This window comes from Pezoporus flaviventris, unplaced genomic scaffold (genome assembly GCF_033815535.1).
Source record: "Pezoporus flaviventris isolate CSIRO_AGI_PZ_B2104156 unplaced genomic scaffold, CSIRO_AGI_Pfla_v1 ptg000007l, whole genome shotgun sequence".
NCBI lineage: Eukaryota > Metazoa > Chordata > Aves > Psittaciformes > Psittacidae > Pezoporus > Pezoporus flaviventris.
Window position 1 is genome coordinate 60,707,701 of NW_026892555.1, and position 27,667 is coordinate 60,735,367.

The following is a 27,667-nucleotide window of genomic DNA, read 5'->3' on the forward strand; positions in this document are numbered from 1 at the left end:
TGACAAGTGGCCAGGCTTTCTTTTCTGCTTTTTTTTTTCTAGAGTTAGCAACAACGTCTGCCACCTTTTGTCTTGTGAGCTTCTGCGCTGCACGGAACGAGTAATACAAACCTGTGAAGGGATGAAAATAGTCAGCGTAGGCGGTGCTTAGTCCGGACTCACTCTTGCTGCCGGCTACCTGTTGAGGTGGGTTTAAGCAGGCGCTGAACTATTCCTGTCTCTCCAAGAGAGTTCATTTAAGCCGAGCTGGACCTGCCTAGCGCCACTACGGCCGTGCTGGAAGCCGCAACTTCTGAGCCTCCCTAGGCAAAAAGCATACGGAAGTTTTTTGAGGTGAGGACGGGAGCCAGGGCTGCTCGGCTCCGCTCCACGCCGCTCTGCTCTCTGCCCGGGCTCCGGCTGTCGCGCCGGTGGGCAGCCCGGCGGAGCAATTGCAAGATAAACCGAGGAGAAAGCGGAAAGGAGGGAGGAAAAAGAAGGCGAGGAAAAATCCCCCAGCCCTCCTTTCCCCAAGGAGAGGCCCCCGGGGCTCTCAGTCTCCTGGCCTAAGAGGCGGCCGCTGGCGACGAGGCTCGGCCGCTCCGCGGGGCTGGAGCAGCGGGAGTTGCGCGGCCGCGGGCGGAGCGCCGCCCCTGGCGGAGGAAGCTCTCGGGGAGGCTGGGGGTTCCGCGGCCAGCCGGGCGCTGCACAGAGCCAGCTGCCTGCCAGGGGCAACGGGGCTGCGGCGTTGCCTCTGCGCCCGTGTAAGCCGCGGGGCATCTTGCCCGGCGGCACCCGCCGCTTTCCCTTCCTCCCCATCCCCTGCCTTTCTCTCTCCCTCTTTTCCTCCCCGGCACCTCCCGGCCCTGGTGGGGGGCCGCCGCCCCTGGCTGGCCGCGGGAAGGGTGCCGGGACGCGGCAGCCCCCTTTATTCCCCCGCGGAAACTTTGGCCGTCGCGGAAGGGGGAGGATGGAGCTAGGGGAGGCCGTGGCGTCCCCCCTTAACTGGTCCCGAGATGAGGCAGAGCCGCCCCGCGGGGAGTTCAACCTCTCCGGGCTGCCAGTGACAGAGGGGAAGCCCCTCTTCGGCATCGGCATCGAGAACTTCATCACCTTGATCGTCTTTGTGTTGATCTTTGCCATGGGGGTGCTGGGCAACTCGCTGGTGATCACGGTGTTGGCAAGGAGCAAGCCAGGCAAACGCCGCAGCACTACCAACATCTTCATACTCAACCTGAGCATCGCTGACCTGGCCTACCTGCTCTTCTGCATCCCCTTCCAGTCCACAGTCTACGTGCTCCCTACCTGGGTGCTGGGTGCCTTCGTCTGCAAGTTCATCCACTACTTCTTCACCGTCTCCATGCTGGTGAGCATCTTCACGCTCTCGGCCATGTCGGTGGACCGCTATGTGGCCATCGTGCACTCTCGACGCTCCTCAGCCTTGCGTGTTTCTCGCAACGCACTGCTGGGTGTGGGGCTCATCTGGGCGCTCTCCTTCGCCATGGCCTCCCCTGTGGCTCACCACCAGCACCTCTTCCACCGCGAGGCCTCCAACCAGACTTTTTGCTGGGAGCAGTGGCCCAACCCACGCTACAAGAAGGTCTATGTGGTTTGCATGTTTGTCTTCGGATATCTGCTCCCGCTGCTGCTCATCTCCTTCTGTTATGCCAAGGTGGGGCAAAACAGGTAGAGGTGAAGGGTATGTAAAAGGAAAGGGGGGGGGGGGGGCACACACAATGGTGGTGGGTGTCCATGAGCTGTGGGTCCGTCTCCGGTCACATGGAGGGACATGGCACTGTTGGGAGGTGGCAGGGCAGAGGTGAGTCTGTGGTGCAAAGGGAGAGTGTAGGTTTTACAGCTGAGGGATGACTGGAGCAGGGGGACACGTGTATAGCACAGACATCTCAGGACAGGGATTGCACAGGCTAGGAGGGGGGATGTTCTGGCAATTACTGGGGTCCCTCTGGCAGACATCCTTGTTGCAAATCACTGAGAAGCTGCAGCGCTGTGCTGCTTTCTCTGTCAACACAGCTCTCCTATTTTCTTGCAGTGCCATATGAGTTTAACTCAGATAAAGTACAGCAGAGCAACAAGTTGTTCAGTCTTCAGGTGAAGCACTGCAGTTCCTTAAAATGCAGTGCACTTAAAAATGACACAAATCCAACAGTTGGGTCTGATCCAGTGAATGTGTTCAGATCAAAAGATGAATACCACTGCCTGGTCCCTGTGAGCCTTGCCTTGTCCCAGTTGAAGTGCGAGTGAGATTTACCTCTGACTTCAACAAGGGCAAGGTGATGCTCTGGAGCAGTGCATGGGGACACAGGTATAAAAAAGCATAAGTAAGGGTGCCCTAATAAGGGTATTTAAGGACTTTTTTTCTCAGACAAACTGTCATAGTTTTCTGTGAATATTAATTGCAGCCTTCAGCATACGGTCCACTGCTTTCTGCTGCACAGGAGCTGGAGCTACAGCTGCTCTCTGCTGGGTTAGGCAAACATCCTCCTGTTGCTGTGCCAGCAGCCTTCAGGAGCAGGATTCCTCTTGAGGCAGTAAGTTACATTTGAGAGGACAGGTCTGCTCCTGCAATTAAAGACTGGTGGTATTGAAAAGTCAGTTCTTTATTTGACAAGTTAAATAGATGTAATTTAAACATATAATTTGATGTTCAGTTTGATATACATTTCATGTAAATATTTAATATTCATATTTCTATCTACATCAGCTTAATTGTGATGTGCAAATTAAGGCTAGAGTGGCATCCAACTCTGCTAAAACCAAGTTATGCAGAACTCAAAGAACAACATTTCTTAATTACTATTTGTAATGAAAAAGTCTGACTTGGTAAATGGAGAAGAAATACATGCTTTCATACGTAAACTTGAGTTCTGTTTTCCCTGGGTGAATACACTGATGCTTCATCTACAGTGCTGAATATGACTGAGCTGTGAGAGGGATGAAACTTGCTGTAGCCACAGATTATCAGTTTTAAGAAAAGATTACCTGTTTCAGGGAAAATGCTATGGAACGTGACCAAATGGAGTTTTTCATCTATTAAGAATTATTATAGTTTTCAAAGCCAAAGCATCTTCAGTTTCAACATAAAGTGCCAGCCTTCAAAGTCTAATTATATTACAGGAGACTGAAAACTAGCCTTTCAAAATTACAAGAGTCCTGAATAGTAGAGGGGGAAAAACTGAAATAGACTTAAACAAGATACAAGCATAGTAAACATAACACACCATCTTGTTACAAAGCACCACTACAGAAGTAGATCACTTAATATTAGTCTGAATACAAAACAAAACAAAACAAAAACCCCACAAAACCCCACATCAACAAAGCAACTCTGTGGAATATATGCCCAGAACAAGTTCATAAAATCAACGCTGCTGAAAGTTACAATTAAAATCTTGTGTTTAAGTTATTGCCAGGCTAAGATCTTGCTCTTGCTTGGTGATGTGTTTTGAGCCTGTGTCAGGCTGGAAGATCCAACCCGTAGGGGATGAGTTTTAGGAGATACGCAGAAGATACCTGGTATTCTCATCAGTGTCAATGAAGCTGAAAAATGCCATGACTTGTACATGGCTGTTGGAGGTATTGTACCTTGTGGCATAAATACTCATTCCTGTCCTCACTAGGAGCCACTGGCAAATCTCCAACTAGAGTGTTTTGGCACATGGGGCAAGGTCAGGGGAAATTAAGGATCGTTAATTGAAAATCGGAGCTGAAGTTTTCAGTTTGTCAAAGCCTCAGACTCACAGGTCTCAAGCGAAGTGATCACTGCAGCCTCTTGCTGGTGTCACTGAAGTACTGTGAAGTACAAGTATTTGGGCTTCTGAATGCATGCAGGGTTACTGCTGTGTAATAGCCTTAGAAGTATTATAGAAATAAATGCATTAGTTTCTAATGGACTTCACTGGCTTTCATGAACTGTGGATTAGCTAAATGATGCAATATTCTGACACACTAGATTAAGACAAAGGAGACTCATTTCTCTATTTGAATATATTGCCTTTTTCAGACTCCTTTAAGGCAGTTCTGTTTCTTTTATAAGGAAATTGCAATTGAACTTTCAGTTTTGAAAGTCTCATTCTTTAGGCACTCTAATATGGAGCTGAGTTCTTTCTCTCAATCTCTATCAAATTATGTTAGAAGAGATTTGTGTTTTCCCCAGTGGATATCAATACTGTTATTGCCTACGGAAGTGCTGACATAGTGCTAGATATTTGGAAACAGAGTCCCCCCATAAAATCAGAAATGGAAATCTCACATGACATGCTCTTAACGCAGAGATTTATGAGATCGTGCTCTGTGTCCTGTGTGTATAGCTATCCATTTCCTGTCTCCCACAAATAACTTCTGTTGAGTTTCAACCAAATTTGGCAGAGGAGTGAAAATATCAGAAAGAATGATATTTCCTTAGTTTTGTGAAAACAGGAGTCAGTGAAGAAGGTGGAAAGTCTGCATCATCCTCTTTCCTTTAAGGAGAGTCAGTTTGCACTCAACTGTTAAATATCAGACAAGCCATAGGGAGAAGATGTCTGATGTAGCATCTGCTCATGGAAGACACACACCTTCTTGGGAGCACACAGTCAAGAGATCACAAATCCATAGCAGACCAGCTTTTGTTAGGTCACAGAACTACTCTTGAAAGGAACTTACTACTCCACCCAGAGGAGCAGTGATTATATAGTTATTAGCTGAGTTACAGTGCTGTATTTTCTTAATACTGACTTTTTGCGTGTGTTTTATAACACTGCTACATTTGCCCACTGAGGTGCTCTCGAAGGGCAAAGTGATAAATACTTCTCAGTGAGCATCTGCCAGGGTAGTACAATGTGACAGCTGAGTTTGGGTGCTTCTGCTTTTGAATACCTGGTGATAAGGATTTATAGGCTTGGTTAAAAGTAAATTGTAAAAAGTAGGAGCCTCAACATAAAATACAAACGTACGTGGTTTTTGGCTTAAGATATTTTATTTTAAATTTTGCTGAGCAATGAGGGAAAACTTAACTAAACCATATTAGCAGTACTATTGAATGAAAGAGGGTAAAGGATCTGTTGTGACGATAGAAGCATTGCTTTCAAGAATGGATTGCAGGCAATGGCACTTGAATTTAAATCAGGTTCATACTGTAAAATATGGTTCAGAATGTAATGCTGACATTATGGCTCTGTTAAAAAAGCAGTTCATTCTTATTAGATAATGACCTTGGGCAGGCTTTCCAGCTGCATGATTTTCAATGGCTGATAATGAAGGTGTAGTCATTGGAATTATACCCAGACAGACAGGAAATACGCTTTGCAACAGTGTAGACTTCAGACTTCTACAGTATTTGGCAGATTTACATGAATAGGCACTGATAACAATCTATTTTTTTCTCTGTCCTATATTGGAAAAATCCTTCTCTCAACTTGATTTGTTCATAGTTGTGTATGACAGTCTGGACCGGACTGAAATGTCATATGCTTCTGTGATCCTGAAAATCTTACACCCTCTTTCACATCAGGATAACTTTCTTCCCACAGCAGCCCACTCTCATCTCCAGAAAACAGGAAAGCTATTCCTTCCCCAAGAGCCAGATAAGATCTGCAATTGACAGGTACATGAAAGCTGGAGTTAGAAAAGTTTCACGTAAAGGGTGAATTTTTCCACAGAGCTGAGTTTTTGGAAAATATAACAGGTTGTTGAGAACAGGTTGTGACCTGTTGTTTAGCAAGGTGGGTATTTCATTATATGAATTAAAAATGCACACGCAAATGTAGTGGGGGATATCTTGAAATACTTTCTTTAGAGAAACAACCTGAGGCAAATTAAGAGGCACTTGTAGAATACTTGCTTATTCAGGTGAAGCAACAGTAGCTGTTAGAGATACAATTGATTATTCATTGGCCCAGAGAAGAGGTAATTTGAAAAGGACAGTGAGGTGTCTTTGATTTCCCTTGTAGTGTTTGTGCATAAACATGGCTCTTAATATCCCTCCACAGGGTTATGTGTAGGTCTCTGAGTGCTCTTTGACTGTTGTTGATAGGTAATTAAATTCTGCCTATTTCTCTTCCTGCTGGTTTGCATACCATCTGGTACACTATCATGCAGAGCCAGCATGTTTTCACTGGAGAGAAACATGTATACAATCTGAAAGAGGGGAAATTGAGAAGGATTCATTGGAAGGTTATCCTCTAAATCTTCAGTAGGCACCCCCCTCCCACCCCTCAGATACCCAGTTTAACAGTTTCATCTACTGCATCTTTCTTTGGACTGCAGAGAGATATAATGCAAAGATGTTTGTTAAAAATTTCGGATCAAAAGATAAAAATATTTATGATTGTGAGAGAAGATTTTGCAGTTCTAATTCTGGGAAGTGTTTATCTGACTTTAGTTTTCACAGTAGAGTACAGTACATTCTGCGCATGGCAGGAGATTGGATTCACAGAGGCCCAGTAGAAGCAGCACATCATTGTAAGTTATGTCAAATAGCAGTGATGGGAAGTGAACTTCACTGTATTTCTCCCATGCTCTTCTATGTTTTACATATTTCACCCATGAACTAAGCAGTACACAGTGACAGCAGGTGAATAGAGAGTGTGTGAGCTAATGGGTCATCTCTCTGGTCTTCTGCTGGACCTCAGGGGCTCTTATGTCCTTTCTTTCTCATCTGCTCCTGGAGAAGAAAGAAAGGCTGAAGCCAAAACAGGCTTTTCTCAGAGAAACCCCATTTATTTTTCTCCTGCCTTTCCTGAACTCAGGTCAGTCTTGATAGCAGCCTGGCCACTGTTTCAGAATAGGGAGTACCTGCAGGGCTAAGTCATTCACACACAAACATGTTAGTGCACAGGTACGAACTGCACTTCCAATGTTAAGTGGCTACAAGTATTTTTTATTTTTATTTTTGTTCCTGGTTTCTGTTGTTTCATTGTTCACTGGTAACTAAGAGTAGATACTTGAAAAGTGCAATCCACTGATTATGGTTATTTACAAATAACTATCATTTCTTTTAATTCATTATGTAAGTTTCTAAGATTCAAATCCAGAGTGAGTTCAAGTCTGTAGGTCATCATGTCTGGTGCTTATCCTGGTAGTGGTTAGCTGTGTATTCTAAAGAAAACAGGGAAAATATCCCTTGATAATGTAAGACAATTTGAATTTATACACTTTTTCCCACCTCAAGAAGTCTCTTTATAAGCCCTAAAGTTTAGTGTTATATTCCTTAAAAAAATCCTTTTTATGTTGGATGATCTTACCTATTAGATTGTTCTCAGTTCATCTTAAAGATATGTAATGTGCAACCTAACATCATCATCTAATTGAGCTCTACACCTCAGCACTCTTTCTATTCCTCTGATTTTAATTAAAATCTCGAGTTTAATTCAGCATCTCTTTTTTTTTATTCAGTTCTGTATGGTTTACAACTTGTTAAACACATTCAGCTGAAGAGATATTCCCCGCCCCCCATGCCTACAAATCATGCCATATGAATATATTAGATTCGTTTAATACCGATTGCAGGTAAATTAGGGTGTGCGCTTGTATATGACCACTATCCAAAATCTTATGTATAAATCATTATGTTAAAATTTGGACCCTACTCTTGGATGATGAGCCTTTTGGAGATATATTTAAAAAAAATTACTTGTGAAAGGCGCGTGACAAGTATCACCAAATTCTTGATAAAGGTTATGCCTCATTTGAGATACATTTTAGTATAAATTATTTCTGAAAGCCTAAGCTTCTTTCAAAGATCAAATAGCACCAACGGCCTGATTGTATTAACCAAACATCCATCTGAAGAAAGCAAATTATGCAGGTGACTCAGAAAAGCTCTGACTAAAAACATACACTTTTTATGTTACATGCAGTAAAGGTCGCTCTAAATTAAGCATTGACATTTTCATGGAAGAATGATTGTTAATTCTAGGTGTATGACAGGTTTCTGTTCGTTGCCTTGTTCATTTGTAATATATATTTGTTACATAGTATATCTGAATTTTTATAGAAGAATTCAGTTGTTGCCTGCTTCATATTTGTTGTTTCCCACAGATGGAGATACTTAATTCCTTTGGATTTTGTATTGTGCACTTTTGAAATGTGTAAATTGAATCAGAGAAGTTTGTAAGCGACTCATCAGTACCGGAGAGCCTACCCTAAAATACATGGGTTTGAATTTAGAAAGCGCTGTAATACAACATATAAATTAATCTTTTCAGGTTCTTAATCATCTGCATAAGAAGTTGAGAAACATGTCAAAGAAGTCAGAAGCATCCAAGAAAAAGGTAGATTGCTTTCATTACCATTATGTATTTGTTTGGTTTATGTCTAAGCTAATTTTAGTATCATATTACTTGTTGCAAAGATGTAATGAAGGAATTGAAGTATTTAATGATGTATTCAGCATCTCTCTGAATTTAGCAGGATTGGAATATTTTCTAATCTGAGTTTTCCATCTCAGTACATTAAGTCACTACCTAAGATCCCCATATTCTGAACTTCAGAGCATCTGAAATTCACACATGAATAGACAACCTGTCTGTAATACTAAATTGGGGTTTTTTTTGCCTCACAGGCATTTCCCCCTAACTTGTAAATATTTTCTTTTTTTTTTTAAATTGTTTTTTAAACTAGTTGAATCATTTATGAATCATAGAATCACAGAATGGTTAGAGTTGAAAAGGACCTTAAAATCATCTAGTTCCAACCCCCCTCAGACTAAACCATCTCACCCAAGGCTCTGTCCAACCTGGCCTTGAACACCGCCAGGGATGGAGCATTCACAGCTTCCTTGGGCAACCCATTCCAGTGCCTCACCACCCTGACAGTAAAGAACTTCTTCTTTTAAATGAGGTTTATTTTCTTTGTGATAGAAGTCTAATAAGAGAGTTTCAATCATTCTTCAATTCTGTTGATTTTCCACAAAACCATTCTTTTCTGCTATGTTCAAGGCATTAGTTATGTACTGTTACAAGTAGAATGGGGAAAGGTCTTTAAAGCAGAATATAAGCTTTGTGATTTAGAACAATATTTGATGTGTTTATATATTGAATTTGTCAGTTACTATAACACAGTTCTGATTTTTTATCAGATTTGACCAAAGTAATGATTTGACTAACTTCTCAGTTTATGAATGCAGAGCCAGAAAAAACCCTTAGGCTATAGCTTTTCATTTGATCTGTTCACTATTACCGTATGGGCATGCAGGCTGTCTCCAATGGAAATGAGATATACATGGGCTCAACAGGGAATAAGTAATCTATTATTTATGCATTCCCTATTTTATTGAAAAATATCCTAGTCAATAAACTTTAATACCTAGAATTAAAACAACTGTTGTCCTGATTCTGTAAATTACTTGACATATATACTTTTACACTTCATGTCATCAAGGCCAAAAGGTCATTTTCAAAGGTGTTCTGCACGTTGCCATCTCTACTCTCATCTAAATTATTCTCAAACTGGAAATAATCTCTGCATTTACTCTAAACACTAACTCTTAAAAATTGCAAGTAAAAATCAGATCTGGCTAGGAACTCGTTTCATAGCTTCAGGGAAAAGCATTATGTATATGCCCAAGACTGCTTGGATGTATTAATGTTCAGAAACCAAAGGGGAAAAAAAATAAAGGGGAGCCCAAACTTTTTTTTGCCATAGCAAATACATTTTTCATAGAATCACAGAATGGTTAGGGTTGGAAAGGACCTTTAGATCATCTAGTTCCATCCCCCCTGCCATAGGCAGGGACACCTCACACTAAACCATCTCACCCAAGGCTCTGTCCAACCTGGCCTTGAACACTGCCAGGGATGGAGCATTCACAGCTTCCTGGGCAACCCATTCCAGTGCCTCACCACCCTTACAGTAAAGAACTTCTTCCTTATATCCAATTTAAACTTTCCCTGTGTAAGTTTTAACCTGTTACCGCTTGCCCTGTCACTACAGTCCCTAATGAAGAGTCCTCCCCCGGCATCCTTGTGGGCCCCCTTCAGATACTGGAAGGCTGCTATGAGGTCTCCACGCAGCCTTCTCTTCTCCAGGCTGAACAGCCCCAACTTTCTCAGCCTGTCTTCATACAGGAGATGCTCCAGTCCCCTCATCATCCTCGTGGCCTCCTCCGGACTTGTTCCAACAGTTCCATGTCCTTTTTATGTTGAGGACACCAGAACTGCACACAGTACTCCAGGTGAGGTCTCACGAGAGCAGAGCAGAGGGACAGGATCACCTCCTTCGACCTACAGCCTAACTCATGCTTTTTTAAGGCAACTGTTTTCATTAGTGTGCTCTCTCTGGTTACTGTATCTTTCTTCTTTTTCTTCTACAGTTTTGTTAGAAATGCATTTCAGGCTTAATTATACATTTATAGCGTTATTCAAAACTTTATGGAAATTTCAGTAGCAGAATCTTAAAAGTAATGTGCTGTATGTGTGAAAAAAAGTTAGTGAAGAATACGAATGTGCCTAAATGCTATTTGTCATGCTTTTTGGTCACAAAGCATCAATATTTAACATCATGTATTTCAGGTGGGTTTTCATGTGCTAATGAAACACCCTAAGGAAGCTCCCATTAGGTAAACAAGAGCTTCCCTTTAGTGTTACTTTGGTTGCAAGCCATAGTGATGATTTTGGAAAGGTAAACTCTGAAGTTAGGATTAGGAGGACTAATGGGATATAACAGATGTTTTGAGGTTCCCTAATACAAAATTGTTTATTCTGCAGATATGAAAAACCTTAAATAGTTACAAGAGGCACATGGTCAACCTCTGTTTTGAGGTGCATCTGTATAGTCTTTTGAAAGCGATTTTCCTGGTATATTTTGAATTTTGAACACACTGAAGTAATATACCCCTTTTGAAGTAATTGTGGAAATGGTATCCAGCAATATGTTTTCAGTTGGAATATTAACACATTTAAAGGATCAGAGAAGGAATTGCTCTTAATTTGTACTTCCTTGTTAGCACATATTCTCCTGATGAGACCTGAAAGAGATAATATGTGTGTGGCTGTCTGATAGTGGCAACTGACTTAAACTCCACAGGGCTAAGCAGGTGAATGGCTTGTGGAAACAGGTGAATCCTTGAGACTAAACAAATTATATTTTAATACCGATACAATGTCCTTTGTTTCTGTTGTGAGATTTTACTAGCCAACAACGTTACTTTGACCTGTTAGCAGTGAAATCACCCTTTATATTTTTCTGTAAGTTTCTGTAAATTCAGCCATGTTCTATTTAATAGGTCAGTCTGAATTATTATATATAATCAATTAAGGAAGTAAAGACCAAGTTCAATAAGCTAACAAAAAGACTAGATAATCTGTGTGCTAAAGTACTTATCACTCTGGCCACTGGTTTACTTTTGCCTGTGGAGAAGAGCCTAGGTTATCTGAAAAATTATTTTGTAACTTGTTAATATAGCAATGATAATGGTCCATAACATTATGTGCTTTTGGAATTAATAGTAGGCTTTTACTGGGAGAGTGACTTAATTGAAAGAGATACTTGTTGAAGAAGTAGATATTAATTAGTTGAGCAACTGCAAAGCAGTAATTGCTGTTTCTGAAATAAGTGAAAGCTAAAGAAAGCAATGGACAGTCAAACTCCACTGTGCCCTGGCAGAATACCTTCAGCACCAGAAAGATCTGTGCTGACTGATGGTGTAGTTGTCTGGATGGATCTAATGAACTTGATGGGACTCTCATAAACAATGAGAGTGGAGTCAGGAGGCATCACTGAGGATATTTTGTGTTCCCCTTTTCAGATTTTGGTGCTTGGTGGTGACCTTTGATTTCCGGATTGGTTTTGACAGTTGATGATTACCAATGTGTGAAATTTCAAGCTCCTTACTTTTCTTTCTTTTTTTTCCCTAGTTGCATCCCAAAATGTTGTTGCATGATTCCCCCCCATGAAAATTTTACATTTAAAGGAGAGACTTTCAAAAAGCACCTTCTCTTTTTGCAGACACTTGAGCAAAGTGTTCGTCTGACTGCTCTAAGCTCTACCACTATCTGCCATCACGTATAATAGATCTCTCTTGAAATTATGGTCAGAAATCCTTGCATACCATACTCAAATATAGATCATTAGATCTGGATGAGATTTCCCAAAGACCCATATTATCATTATTTTACATCAAGCTTATGCTTTTGTCTAAGGAATCAGGTACATAATTCTTTTACTTTCAAGCAAAGCTATATATGCCTTTTACTATGGCATTTTCAGGGCTAAAGTTCTTCTTGCAGTAGTCGCTATCCAGACTAAAGTCCATATAGGCAATGGAGTAAAATCAGTAATAAATAGTCCACAGTGTGTTCTTTCTCAGCATCTCCCCATGCCCCTCAGTAATGGTTCTGAAGCAGGTTTAAAGTGGATTCTTCAAGTGCTCATCAGACATCTGTGTTTTCCTTTCCCTGTCTCAGACAGCACAGACTGTGTTGGTGGTGGTAGTGGTTTTTGGCATCTCCTGGCTGCCGCATCACGTGATTCATCTCTGGGCTGAATTTGGAGTTTTCCCACTGACTCAAGCCTCCTTTCTCTTCAGAGTAACAGCACACTGCCTGGCTTACAGCAATTCTTCTGTGAACCCGATTATATATGCATTTCTCTCTGAAAATTTTAGGAAGGCCTACAAACAAGTCTTCAAATGCCAGATAGGTAACGAGTCACCTCTGAATGATGCCAAGGAAAATAGAAGTCGAATAGATACACCACCGTCTACCAACTGTACACATGTGTGAACTTTGAAAAGTCATAAAATGTTGGCTTCTCACTTGTGTGAACCAGACACCTAGAAAACAAAGCACAATGAGCTTTATCCTGGGTTTATCTTGATGAAGCTAATTGGTATTTAATGGACTGAAGTTGCATTTGTAGCAAAAGTTTGTGAAACTGGTATGAAAGAAAGATCCTTTGCATCTTAGCTTTGTCAAATGAAGCTGTTGGACCTTTAAAAGATACTTGAGAAAAAATGTTGGAGATATGTGTGTGTCTAAGCACAGGTGTGTAAACGTTCTAATATACAAGAAGGAAATGTTGACATGGACAAGTAACTTTCTGACATCTTACTCCATCGAAGTGAAGAGATGGCTAAATTTTCTGTCTTACAGATACTAAATACTTTAGTATTATGATTTCAGAGAGGAAAACTCTTGTTCTCTCTTCAGATTGTTTTGACAATGCCTCTTCACTTTTTAATGTAAACATGGGCTCTGATTCAGAGTTGAAATAACCTGTGTACAACTCGAGGCAATTATCTTAGAGAGGAAACACCAATTATACCTGTTTAGCTGTCTTTTTAATGTAACATACTGAGTAATGATGGAGTTCTTTCCACTTCGTACAGCTGCCTTTTGTGTATGCTGTGTAAGGTTTTGTTTATGGCCTGTATGTAGTTGTACCAAAATGAGGATCTATGTCTATCTGAGGGAAGGTATTCTTCGTGTGTTGCATGTGTGTGTATGTTTTGTTAACTTTATAGACTTTGAGGTGGAGGTAAGGTTTTAAATGTGCAATATATACATATATTTTAAAATATTATGTTGTATAAAGTGACTCTGGGCAATGCTTAAATGTTCAGAAACAGTATTACCTTAAAAATTGTAGCAGGGGCTTGGTATCGTGTAGCTCTAAATTGGAAAAACTCAGAAAGATTCATTTAAATCAATACAGAATACATAAGGTAAATGGCCCAATTCTGCAAATTCTTCAATAGGATGAGTAGTTTCAGCAATTTTATAAAAGTACTTAATATGTCTTTATGTGGTAAGCCACTGAAGAAATATTGGAAAGGCACTCAGTCCATTCAGAACCTTACTGTTAGCTGGAATGAGATATGGTTTTACCTTTTTAAGTTGAGTACATAAAGTTGAAGAAACCTCCAGACATCCACTCAAGGCAGGGATATCCTCAGAGTAGGACTGCTTCCTTATTTAGGGAAGTTTTGAAAATTTCTAAGGATGGAGATTCAACAGGTTTTGGGGGAACTTGTCCCAGTGCCTAATCACTCACACTAAACATTTTTTTCTTATCCCAGCTGGGATTTCCCTTGATTGTGACTTGTTGCCTTCTGTCCTTTTTTACTGTGTACTTAAGTCTTCTCTCTAACAAATATGTAATTTAAGATGGCAGTTAAATTTCACCCAACAGTCTCTTCTTAAACAATGCGTCACTGTCTGTCTCTCCTCATCTCTCGTGATCCAGCTCCCTAGCCAAATTAGTGGCCTTCCACTGCCCTTTCTCCAGCATACCATCCCTCTTGTGATCTTGGGAGCTCAAAACTGAACAGAGTGTTCCAGAAGTGTCCTCACAAGCACTGAGTAGGCTAATCGCTTCAGAGTGTTGGAAGCACATCAACTATGGGGGGGTTAGCTCACATGAAAATGTCTATGTTTCTATGAAAATGTCTATGTTTCTATGAAAATGTCAAGTGTTGTCTGCTTGGAATCAGTAAAATATTATCAAAGTCATGCTATTGCATGCATGGTGTCTGGTTCATTCTTTCAGACACAGTCTGATGATATTGCTAAGAACACAAAATACATGAAAAAATAAAACCACCTCAATTGGAGAAGGAGGATTTATCTGCGCAGGAAACCATTTTTGGGGTTAGGATTGAGGTTAGGAAACAGAACAGTGTTGAACAGCCTATAAGCTTTCAGATCCTCGGCGCTCACTAATCACTCAAATTATTAAAGCACTATCAGACTTCAGGTGAATTTTTAACATATTAGGCTCTTCCACAGCTTTGAAACTTGTATTTTTCCTTTAAAAAATGTTTGTGGTTTTATTGCTTTGAATAAAAAATTACAATGTAAATATGTAAGCGTATAAAGTTAGCGTGCTGAGTTTATGGTTTCATCTGGAACAGACTTTTTTCCCTTAATTTTACATGGTTTTAAACCCAGGAGTCTGACAGTAAAGGAGCTACATCTGTTTGAAGTTTTAATCTGCAGCACCAACTAGTTAGAATAGCCCCACCGGATTCCTTGTGAGTATTACTGAAACTTCCACCTCACTTCTCAAAGAGACCTTAAGAAGCAGTTGACACTCCAAGGCTGAATTTCCTGCCTAAAACACTCTTTTGTTCATCAGTGACTCCAGTGTGACTTTGATATGCTCAACTGTGACCCAGAGGTTGCGACTGTAAAAGCAGTGTTAACGTACTCTGTGAACTGTGTCTAGCCCTTGAGCAGCTGGACGGTCAGGCAGGAACTTGTCATGCCACAGAAATGGCTAATTTGGGCAGAAAATTGGGGAATGGGTGCTAATGATGCTGTACAATTGCAAGTTCTGATCCCATTGGCAGGGATTGTTCTGATGGAGGACAAAGCAAAAGTCTCACCTCGCTTACATGCCTGGTACGTTTTGTTTGGGTTTTTCTACATCTTTTAAACCAGAAAGGTTAATTTCAGGATACATGTAGTAAGGGGGGAGGTGAGTGGGGACACAGAGAGAGAGAGAAATAGTATTTCTCTGGGTAGGGTGGAATTTTCCACTCATAAATGAATAAGCCCACTGAATTTCACACTGTCTTGTGAATTTGAAAATATGAATCTGTACAGAACAAAATAGGTAACAGGAATTGTAAATCAAATTCCTCTCAAACTAATGCACGGTATATGTGTGTAATTAAGCAAATACTTAAATTTCTCTGAAATGTCTTTAAAATGATATTTCTCACAAATAGAAAGAACTGGAGAACCCCAACATTTGGGGTGTACATTGAAATACATGTGTATTTCTTTCATAAACTCCCTAAAATTTCATTGAATGTACACTGCCAAAATGCTGCCTCTTGGTCCTGCTGCACGAGAAGTCTAAAACGTACAATGCACTTTCAATATTGATTATAGAAGTAGTGTATCCTATCAGATAAGTAGTAGGAGTTCTTCAGTCCATCTTAAAACCGTGTCTTATTAGGGAAATGTAGAGGTCTGCCTTTTTTATAGTTTTCTCTGCAGAGTGGATGAGAGACCTGTGGAGAAGGAGGCAGGCTCTGGAAAGGAGCTGTCCATCTTCTGGGGCTGTACTAAGACATTGCAGCAGTTTTCTAGCCAGTTTTGCATTTTGTATGTTGTTTTCTGGGTTTTACCACTTTTGCCTTAAAATGATGCAGAAATCTCATTAAAACACTGTGTCAGTGGAACTTTGAAATTGTAAAGATTAATGTTTAAAGAGGCGGAGACATTATTCTGTCAGGGTTCTTTATGTAATGTCAGCTCGGCCTGCTTATAGGTAGGTGTTCGAGGTATGATACTAAAGGTTATAGCAGTGCTCTTCTTCAACTAACTGTACCTAAAATACATTTCTAAGATATGTGTGGATGCAGATGAACACTGTACACTGCTATGCATAAATCAGATCTAAGGTCCATAGCCAAAATGGAAAACATTAAATGGCACTTAATCAACATACTGTTCATCACCTGCATGAAAAATGATGGACCTTTCTCACCTATATGTTCAGCTGTGCTAATTTCACAGGTAATTGTGTCACCCTTTTAATTAGTTTTGAAGAAAATAATATTTTTTGTTGAAAGCAAAGCTCATGTTTAATGTCTGCTTCTAAGTGAGTCACTTAACTACAGAGTTTTCAAAAGCATGTACTAAATACTTATGATATGTAGTAATTTAAACTTTCAGAATCATCTGAAATTTCTATCTTGTACCAGAAAATGTAGAATTTCCTAACATTTTTTATATGTCTAAGGTAGGTAACAAGATCACATGCTATAATCAATTACAAAGATACGAGCAAACTGGCTGAAATTATCTGTAAAAGATGATGACTGCGTAAATAGCTAATTTTAATTTCCCATCTGCAATTTTAATATTCTTTCAAAATTTTGTTTGATGAAATTAATTGGATATGGGATTATTTACTGTTTTTTCTGAAGTCTTTTTCTAAATTTAAACATTGAAAAAACATATTTTGAAAACCATGTAATTTTAGCAAGATAGATAAGACATTTTAATGACATGTTTTAAGTTATGGTCCTTTGACCTTTGTATTCACTTTCACTCAGTATGCGTACTTCACTCTTACTTAAAAATCTTGCTTTTTCCCAGAATCTGCATTTTTGAAGTAATGTCACTATTTCCAAGAGATAAATATTAAGCTTTGTATGATGTTGCAGTGAAGTAAATTTTGTAGGGAAAGTGAGGGATCTTTTTACAAGATAATGTTGTGAATACATTATTTCAGACATCGTTATCTTCATGGTTGCTTCACAGTACGTGTCACATTGAACCTAATGATATTTATGGTATTTTGGAAAAGAATAAAGCAGCGAAAAGAATAGCTGTTAGCTTACAGAGCTCGTGTTAGTGTTATGTATTCAGTACGTGTACAAATGTTGAAGAAATTCTGTGTTTGTTTCAATGTGTAATGAATGTAAAGTAACATGCAGTTGTTTTAAGATGTACTGTACTTTCCATGATGATGTTTTTTCCAAGTGATGTTTTCAATAGGTCTGTACTATCTCTGCTTGTCTCTATGAAATACAAACTGCTTTTCTTACAAATGTTTATGTAAGAACAAGTGGTGCCCTCAGGAAAACTTCCAGAAATAATAGTGTACCTAAAACTCAAAAGACTTTGAGAGGTAGGTGTCATTATGGGTTGAAAATACCTTTCTGAAAATTTAGGCGATATAAAAAAATATTGTCATTTTCAACTACTTAAGTGCAGGAGCTTGATCCTCCTTTCATTCATGCTGGTAAAAGTCAATTGAAATTGATGGAATTCACTGATACTTCTTATTCAAATGCAGTTTAAATCTCTGTAATTTACATGCTGCTTAAGAGACATACAAACAGAGCCAGATCCATGTGTCTGAATATGAAGAGAAACAAAGCTCTCCAGTGATGTGAAATTCAAACCTATTTTATGAAAACGTATAAGTGGCTCCACTTTTGGAAGGAGGCAATCACATCAGTGCATATTTGTGTGTAGATTTGCATTAACATTGAGCCTATTAACTGGGCTATTTCAAGGCAGTAAAAATAGTGAGATGAGCAGAATACAATCAGTTCTACAGCTAATGAAATGTACTTTTAAAAACAAAAGTAAATGCTAAGGCATGGATTTAAAATTGTGTGGACTTTAATCCATCAACTTTACTGCACAGTTCTTAAACAATCATTTGTACATGCATACATACTTGACATTTATAGATCGGTGCATCTTGGCCAGATACATTTACTGGATGCAAACTGAGGTCTTGTTTTATAGAAATATTTACTTAAGTGCAGCATTCTCGCCATGGAAAGCTTTGCACCATTTCCATTTCATGGTTATTTTATTCCCTCATCTAAGCATATTTAAAATTTGCTGAGAAAAGTCAAATCTCTCATTTACTAATAAATCATCTGAGCTGCATAGATGTTTCTAGCAAAACCTGTAGAGAATTTATCAACTTGGTTAAATTTAATATTCAGATTCAGAAAGAAAACACAAAATTCTTGCTGATGGCATGTAGATGTGACACTTCTAGATGAGGTGATTGCATGACAGTGTTCCTTTACATTGAATTTCATACAAGCAAACGCAGTTTTTATAGAATAAAATGAAAAGTCATACATTCAGGAACAAAAAACATGAGGGAAACGTTAAGAATTTATTATTGTACTGGAAAACGACGATTCTGAAATTGTCAGTTAACATAACCTCCAACTCAATGTCAATTAAAGCACTTGCATACCTACTGCCTGGAATCATGAATTCAAAACACAGGGTTGTGTCACTGGAATCAACACTGCAAATGGGGGCCTTTCACAGAGACATTTCCTAGATGTTCTTAAAAAAAACCCAACACCCAACCTGAAAACTGTTAGGAGTTCACTATAGAGGGTGTGGTGGGTTACCCCTGGCTGGTGCAGGTGCCCACCAAAGCTACTCTGTCACTCCTGGAAGGGGGGAGAAAATATAGATAAAGGGTGGTGGGTCAAGGTAAGAACGGGGAGAGATCACTCACCAGTTACTGTCATGAGCAAAACAGACTTGACTTTGGAGAAAAATGAGTTTAATTTGCTATAAGTAAAATCAGAGTAGGATAATGAGAAATAAAAATTAAATCTTAAAAAACTTTCTACCCACCCCTCCTTTCTTCCCAGCCAGAATTCTCTTCCTCCTCTGCCCCAGCGGCACAGTGAGGCAGGAATGGAGGTTGTAGTCAGTCCATCATGTTTTTTCTGCCATGGTTTGAACCACGGGCTGCAGGGGAATCTCTGCTCTGGTACCTGCATCACCTCCTGCCCTCCTGCACTGACCTGAGTGTCTGCAGGGCTGTTGCTCTTGCATGTTCTCACTCCTCCCTCTGGCTGAACTTGCTCCTGTACAGAAACTTTTTCTCCTCCCTAAATCTATTACACGAGAGGTGCTGCCACTGTTGCTTGGCCTTGGCCAGTGGTGGGTCTGTCTTGGATCCAGCTGGCATTGGCTCTATTGGACACAGGGGAACCTTCTGGAAGCTTCTCACATAAGTCACCCCTGTATCTCTGCCCTGCCATGCAAACTCAATATGGTTAAGTGGCCTAATTACATCACATAGTTCTGTACCCACATAAGCACAGAAAACCTGTTGCTATGCCTCGCTTAAATGAATGAATGAGTTCACGAGATCCTGTAAAATGAAATTAAGCTATAGGTTAAATCTGTAAATGATGCAGAAATCCTTTCATTAAGCCATGAGTATAAATAAACCTAGAATGCTTAATGAAGAAATGCAATGTATTTATCTTGCTTCAAATCACATTTGGGTATTTCTCAAAAGTACATGTGGTAGCAACTTCTGTGAGGAAAAATACGTGGCTTATGTTAAAGAGTATTTAGACCTGATGATAACAATGGCTCCTTCTGCCTTTAGTTTATTAGAATTCTTACTCAGATTTCTGTCATTAATAGTATGAAAGCTGTGCAGATATGAAGAAAAAACATCACCAAGGTGAGCTATTATTCAGTCTGCAGGTGATCATCTGAAGGTGTATATAGAATAACTCCACAGGTGGGCTACATCGTAAGAAGATCTCACTAATAATTCTGCTTCCCAGGTTGCCTACCTGCCATGTAAGGCTTCTTATGGGGTTGTAAGGTGGGAAAGCTGATGTGAATGTGGGCTCTGTTCAAGACTTCCAAGAATTCCCTAATGAAGTATATACAGAGCAGGGGTTTGTGCTACAAGAGCCTGCTTTGTACTTTGTAAGTAAACAGCCCAACCGGAATCTTGAGCATCAAGGAATCCATTTCTGTACTTTCAACCCTGAAATCTGTTATCCTGTGACATCACAGCAGTCACAGGGAGCATCTCTCTCCTGCGCATTGTCTGCCACCTGCCACCTTAAGTGAAATTCGTCTTGTTCTAGATGTTAAAATAAGTTAAGCCCACAGTTCTATATCTGTAAAGACAAAGTGTGTTGCTATAGATTCAAGGGTGTTCTGATAATATGGCCTCATACACTAAATGAAGAGTGGGACCTAATTTTTAACATCAAAGTAGGAGAAGGAAGGGTAGGATGAGAGGGAGTAAATGGTGAAGACCATCAATATTTGTGAATGGAATGTATTTAGGGCTCCAACTTTCAACCTCTGCAAAGGTAATACTTTGTAGTTTGTAGGCAACTTGTCACTATAAGGAAAGAGCAGAATCTTCTGGACTTGGGTTATTATTTTTTACATATATATATCTCTCCATGTCTATAATAAGCCTTTCAGAATCATATTTCTATTACAGTGTCCCTTGTTGTTCTACAGAGTTGTCCTGAGATGTATTCAGCTGTTCTCACATTCATATGAAGGTTTAAATATTCTTTTTAACTCTTGTGATGATCTTAAAATAAAAAGGCTTAATTTACCTCCAGTTCTGAAGACACCTGACTGCAAGGCACAGTTTATGTAGAAATCACTATTAAGCATCCAGGGAAATAACTCAGTAACACTTGAAATGAGTCTCAGGTGAAAATGAGACACAACTCAAATATGACTTAATTTTTGCTTAATTTGGATTATTACAGCTGATGTTCATGTGTTCCACTGTTTGGAAAGAATACTTACACCAGATCCGATGCTGGAAAAATCCTTACTCAAAAAGTAATGCAGAACTATACATGAATATGGACAGAAAATATTGTCCTGATAAAGGGTTTAAGACCATTTTGCTATGGATGAAATATAAGGATGTTTTGTAATCAGAGAAACCTCGTTAACATAATTTTGCCACATCCAGAAGTTTTCTGTATTGTCAAATGAAATTGAATCTTATATTTAAATTGTTTATTCAATAGTTTTCATTAATATATGAAGGCAAGAGTTTGTATATTGTCTTTTTACAGGACAGCAATATTACTGATGGTTTAGTTGAGTACAAATAGAAGTAAATGGATTTTCCTACTTGAACCTTAAGTTATTTATCCACTCTTAAATATACTATTCAGTGACCTTTCCCTCTTTTCATTGCAAAATACTGATTTTTGTGTGATTTCAAGTGAAATCACTTCCATTAGTATAAAAGAACATGGTAGTAAAATGGCTGCTTCATGGCTGATAGAAAGGAAATTATTGTAGGAGGAGCTATGCTGTGCGCATTGTGTTTTTTTTTAAATTTGGCTTAAACTTTTTTAATTGTAATCCTTTTCTTTTATGTATGAATGCTATTTGCTGTGTTTAATTCTGCCTGTCTAAAAAGAGATGGAAACAGAACATATTATTTGCTTAGTGACTCAGATTTCTAGAAAAGTGTGTATTAATCAAATGAAAGCTCATAGCGCTGAATGCCAGTTCATGTCCTTCTTTTCTGACCTGTAAACAAACCCCCACTCATTACTGAAAAATACACTTCCTTTAAATTACTTTTATCCCACCAACAATTATTGCACATGAGAGAGAAAGGAGAAGGGGATTATTTTAAAAATGTATTTCTAAAGCCAAGAACTGCATTACACATCATTCCAAGAGGCAAGAGGGTAAATGAGTAAAATGAAAGTAAGGGTGAAACTGATCTATTACTGCTGCATATTTATGTAAATGACTAAGTCAAATGCAACCCTTGTTTTCATTAGAAGAAACAATGAAAGCTTTCTGTGACCAAAGTCTATTATATTATCATTCTAGTTGTGTTCTAATATACTTCACCTGAGCAAAATCATAGAATCACTGAATGGTCTGGGTTGTAAGGGGCCTTAAAGATCATCTAATTCCAACCCCCCTGCCATGAGCAGGGACACCTCCCATAAGATCAGGTTTCTCTAAAACTCATTCAAAGTAATGACATGTAGGTACCAGAATCAGCTCCTGAATCAAGGTTAGAAGCAGAGGTAGAGATTTAGCTGGAAGGGCATTGCTGGAATTGATTCTGTGTGAGAAGAGGCATGGGCTGAAACCCTGAAGGAAAGCAAAAGATAAAACCATAAATATGTAACAATAAAAGATTTTGAAAGAAATAAGATACTGGGGGTGCCAACTGCCACTGAGCAGTTAGAAAGTTCTCCAGCATGCAGTTTTTTGGGGTGGATTGCCATATGATTTAGGAGGTCAGTAAACTTTCCTCGTATGCTGTAAAAAAAGAGGAAAATCTGCTGCTGAGCTTTTGATGTCATGAAATCTGACCTTCATATCAGGAAAGCTGCAATGACTATCAGTATGAGACTCAACCCCATTTGCTATCTCTTTAACAATACAAAATTGAGGTCTTAAATTCCTCCCTCAAAGTCCATGGAATTCCTACTGCTAAAAAATAAAAATAAAAAAAAAGAATAAAAGCTTGATCTAATTTGTCATAGGTCATGGGTTCATGTAATAATGATACATTCAGAAGTATCTAGATGATGTGTGAACATCCCATTCCATTGTTTAATACACGCTGCATATAGCATAGTTAATTCTAAAAAAAGAGCTGAAGTGATGAAAAAAAACCCACAGAAAACCTTGCATGTTGGCATCAGTAATTCAGTTAAGGAATTAGAGAATAGCCTTTTAGAGCGGCAACCAACCCATATTAATCAGACTTTTTAGTCTAACTGCAGAAAGCCGGGGATATTTGTTCTTTCCTCCCTGATTTCTACTTTTATGTTAGTATTCTTTCAGGTTTTACTTTGTCCTTCCCTTCTTTTCCCTTTTTCATATTTTTATTTAAAAAAAATCCAAATCACAGTTCTACAGGTATATTCGTATTGTACTAGAAGCATACTTTTACAGTGGGTGTTAATAGTAGCAAACCAGCCACATTTGATTGTGTCTATTCCTAAATATTGCTGAAGAGGTTACCATCGTTAACACTGTGTAAGCAAGTGACACTATCAGTTTATCCAAATGTAAGCGACCAGCCTAATTCAAATAAAGTTTCCACAGAGACATCAAACAGATGTCACCAGAACATCTAATTTTGCAAGCATCATCATCTGATTAGGAGCTCTGAGACATTCTGTTCCATTAAACCAGGAACAGGCGGGCTGGAGTAGGTGTCTAAAACATTATGTAGCTATGTGTGTCTGTTTACTGTACTTGGTCATGCGTAACCCTCACTGGTTTTTAGTTTGAAGTTAATTGTGTTACGAGGTTTTGCCTCTAAGAGCTTTGTGACTGCAGCTGCAAGATTGCTTTGGGTAGATCACTGAAAGTACCTGCTGCATTTTGAAAGCTTATTTTGGTATAGATTTCATCAGAGTTTCTCCCTTTGTTATTGTTTTGCATCTTAACTTCTTATTGTTTGTAGACATCTGCTTTTATTGATGTTAGAGATAGCATTCTTTGTAGTGCAGATCTTCTAATACAGCAGCTGTGAGGGACTTCTGTCAGTGAGTGATCTCCCACAGTCACCTGATGGAGGGCAGTGCTTCGTCACTCCCATTACTTTTGGCATGCCTTGAAAATTTTTGGGGTGCCTTGAATTATTTTTTTCCTGTACAAGTTTAGCTCATTGCACATCCTAAACAGTGTGTCTAATACATTCTGTTATTTTATTGGAGTAGTGCCCCTGAAACCCAGAAACAGGTTTCCACAGTACTTAATGCTGTCCTTTCAGAGGATAAAAAAAACATGTTCTCCCAAACTCTTCCTAAATCAGCACGGGCAAAGCTAAGAAAGTTGGGGTAAAAGATAACGGAAAAGATTAGCAGTACAACTGTTATTTCATACTTTAGTAAGTCATTTTGTGGTTTTGCCAAATGCAGGTATTTATTCGTTTGCTAAGCCAATTGTTCACATTTGTGAGCTCAGGAGCTAAGTGAGAATCAGAGCACACTGGAGTGAATGGGAAACTTCTGTGGTAGTTTAGAAGTGATGGCAGATGATGATTTACCTGTGCAGCAGGTAAGGCAGATGAGAGGATCTAGCATGTCTTCGTTCTAGTAATGAAACTTTAGGCAAAAATTTGGGTTTGTTCTGTTCTTTTCCCATTTCCCCTCTGCCAAACATTGCTTTCAAATTTGCTTACCTCTGCAGTGGCTGCACTATGGAACAACTATCTGCCTGATCTTTTCTCACTCATTATCTGTTTTCCCACTAAGTCTGCCCACTTCCATTTTCTGCATACAAAGCACCTGTGCCTCCATTCTGTACAAAGACAGAAGTGAAAAGTGAAAACAGGAGTATTAATTAGACCTTTTATTAGTTATCTCAGTATTTACCTTTGAATCTGATGAAATACTCTACAGAATTTTAGCCTTATTTAAAAGAAATAAGCTTTGGTAGTTGATCCATAGAAACTTTGCTGGTTGTTTAATCCAGAAACACACAATAATATTTTATAGAGGACTGACATCCCTAATTAGCTGCTAGTAATGCCAAATTTGGCCTTATGGGCAACAGCACAAGATCACTCTTTCTGAAAGTCATTACATTCCTTAGAGCCATTACTCAAAGGAATTTCAGCTGAAAGATTTACTGGCTCAGAGTCCCCCCTGAGAGCTGGATAGCCAGGGAGTATTCAAGGTACTCCATATTCAGCTGAAGCCTGAAAAATGGAGCAGTATGTTGCCAGTTTCCTCCATCTACATAAATTAATTTTAATGAGGTGGGTTTTAATGAGGTGATCCAGAGGATTTCTAGTTTTATCATTATAGTTCTCTTCCTCTCTTCAGTGAACAGATAATAGGAAATGTGTGTTCTTTGAAACCTGTATTTATTTGAGACTATTCAAACATCTGCATCTCCAGCTCTGATTTGATTTGATTAGAGTAGAAAGGCATGTGTTTGAAGAATGAAGTATCTCTGTGGTGAAAACATCCATTCAGTGTGGAAAAAATATCTATGGCTTTCTAAGAATTCTGTGGCCCACATGTGTGTTTCCTGAGATTTAGTGTGAAACCCTTGAAGAGTTAAATTAAACAGACCTTTTCCTTCTTAAATAGCCAGAAGGGAAAATCAGCAGGGAAATCTGCTTTGTGTCACCTGCTGGGTACAGACCCCTCCTGTGTGCCTGGGGTGGGCAACTGCAGCAGCTTCAACAGTCACTCATGGTCAGTCAGGATCATAGGGATGGGGCCAGACTCAAGCTGGGCTGTGCCATGGGCAGGCCTGGTTCAAGAGGGCCCATGGCCAGGTAGGGCAGGGAGCTGGGGACAGGCCATGCTCCAGCGTCACTGGGGCAGGGACTAATGGCCTCAAGGTCCTGGGCTGTGGGCAGTTGAGGAGAAGCCTGGTGGGCGAGCAGAGACAGGCAGGGCTGTGGATGCTCTTGGGACCCTGAGATAAATCAGTGGCATTTTTATTTACAAACTCATCAACACTTTAACCATAAGATGGAGCTGGTAATTAACTTTTACTAATGATACTGACAACTGGACAACTTTGGAGGAATGTCATATAAACCGTGTGCAACGGTGACAGAACAGGTAAGTGTCATGTACCCAGACACATTTATTCTGGATGAAATTTCCAAATATTCTTTGTCTATTAGGAACTGAGAAATAATGTTTAGTGAGTTGAATATATGTCAAGACTGTATTTTCTATATAGCTGTGGTTTAAACCCAGTCAGGCAACTTGTTCACTCACACCCCCCCCCCCTTCTTTCCCTCCCCCTACTCCCGGAGGGACGGAGAGGAGAATTGAAAAGAATGCAACTCCCACGGGTTGAGATAAGAACAGTTTAGTAACTAAGGTATAACACAAATCACTACTGCTACCACCAATGATAATAATGATAAAGGAAATAACAAGGGAAGAGAATACAACACCTCAGCACCAGCTGACCAATAACTTGCCCCCCAAGCCCGACCAAGCTCCGACCGATACCTCCTCCAACCCTGCAGTCTCCCAGCCCTTTTGGCTAACTCCCAGTTACCTCCTGGGCATGACGTGCTGTGGTATGGAATACCTCTTTGGTCAGTTTGGGTCAGGTGTCCTGTCTCTGCTTCCTCCCGGCTTCCCCTCCTCCCTGGCAGAGCATGAGGCTCACAAAGTCCTTGGCCAAACCAAAACATCGCTATCAGCTCTGTTCCCAGGCCAAAAGTCAAAACACAGCACTGCACCAGCTACCAAGAAGGAGAAACATGACTGCTACTGCTGAACCCAGGACAACAGGCCATAGGAGATAATAGTCAAAATATGCTGTATTGTACAAGGTAGCATTTCCCATGTAGTCCATAAATATAGGGATACTGTAAAATTATGTCTGTTTTTGCAATGTACAAAACTATATCACTATTCATTACATCACTTTAAGGGCACATTTCTTAGGAAAGTATTTGCTTAGTCATGTTTGCAATATTATTGTTTGTTACCTAGCCGGAGCATAGGAAGCAATAAAAGGTTAATGACAGGATTATGGATTATTCTACTTTTATCAGTTTGGGTAAGAAATAATAAGATTATTAATAGAGCTAGAGCTCTAGATAGCCAGTAGGTTGCTATGTATCCAATTTTTCTACTATGGTGCAAGTATAATCATTTGGGCTTCATAACATGTCATTTTCATCTGCGATGATGACTTACACATTATGTGGAAACACATTTTCAGTTGTGTTTTTATGCAGCGGCAATATTAATTTCTTTTGCTCTGCAGATATATTTTATCATGAATTTTGGTTGCACCTGGAACAAGGTATTTGGAATATTGTGTGTTATTGTAAGCATAAAATAGGTATAAACAAAGCCAGCTGACAAGGTAGCTATGGGATCTGATGACAAAATCTGGTGTTAGGCTCATAGCCCAAGATCAGAAAGGCCACACCCTCATCGTACAAAACACTGATATAGATGCATTTTGTTGACTGCTTCAAAAAAAGTTGTCAATTATTATTAGAAAGCTTTGCCCTGGGTAAGGTTCTCCAAACTTTGTAAAACACACATAAAAGTATAAGCTGACATAAGCTCTATATTGTGTACTCTAGAATTTCAACAGATATGCAGTTGGATGTTCACATCTCGCAGGAATCAAACTTGTGTTGCTGAGAGACTGAATGGTGCCCAGAGGCAAATGTAACAGTCAAGCAACCAGGGAGTGCTGTAATAGGATATATAAAACAGAAATATTGCCTCTTCAAACAAAAAAAAATCTCACAGCAAAAAAGACCTTTGCAAATTCTGGTGATAGGAATGGGAACCTAAGACAACACGATCTAATAAAAAATAGTTAAGTAAAAGACTGGCTAAAGCTCACATGCTTTGCACACCAAAACTATTGAAAGTTTCTCCTCCTGGTTGCTCCAACAACATGACAATTCACAAAAAGGTTCCAAATTATGTGAGATTAAACTCTTCTATAAATTACATACT

The 27,667-nt window shown here is 39.5% G+C and overlaps 1 protein-coding gene across 2 annotated transcripts; it reads left to right on the forward strand.

Annotated features, from left to right (window-relative positions):
- Positions 1-739: 739 nt before the first annotated feature.
- On the forward strand, positions 740-14,350 carry GALR1 (galanin receptor 1). Of its 2 annotated transcripts, XM_061448936.1 has the most exons (3): positions 740-1,651; positions 8,184-8,249; positions 12,381-14,350. In XM_061448936.1, exons 1-3 carry the CDS (start codon positions 950-952, stop codon positions 12,696-12,698), a joined length of 1,086 nt encoding a protein of 361 aa, XP_061304920.1. In that variant the 5' UTR covers positions 740-949; the 3' UTR covers positions 12,699-14,350. The 2 variants fall into 2 exon arrangements, with proteins under 2 accessions (XP_061304920.1, XP_061304921.1); XM_061448937.1 differs by lacking the exon at positions 8,184-8,249.
- The last annotated feature ends 13,317 nt before the right edge of the window (positions 14,351-27,667 follow it).

Bases quoted from the DNA above. Each gene is read 5' to 3' on its own strand.
- GALR1 (XM_061448936.1), top strand. From the start codon at position 950: ATGGAGCTAGGGGAGGCCGTGGCGTCCCCCCTTAACTGGTCCCGAGAT. The intron at 1,652-8,183 runs GTGGGGCAAAAC...TAATCTTTTCAG, and splicing joins TCTCCTTCTGTTATGCCAAG to GTTCTTAATCATCTGCATAA. The intron at 8,250-12,380 runs GTAGATTGCTTT...TCCCTGTCTCAG, and splicing joins CAGAAGCATCCAAGAAAAAG to ACAGCACAGACTGTGTTGGT.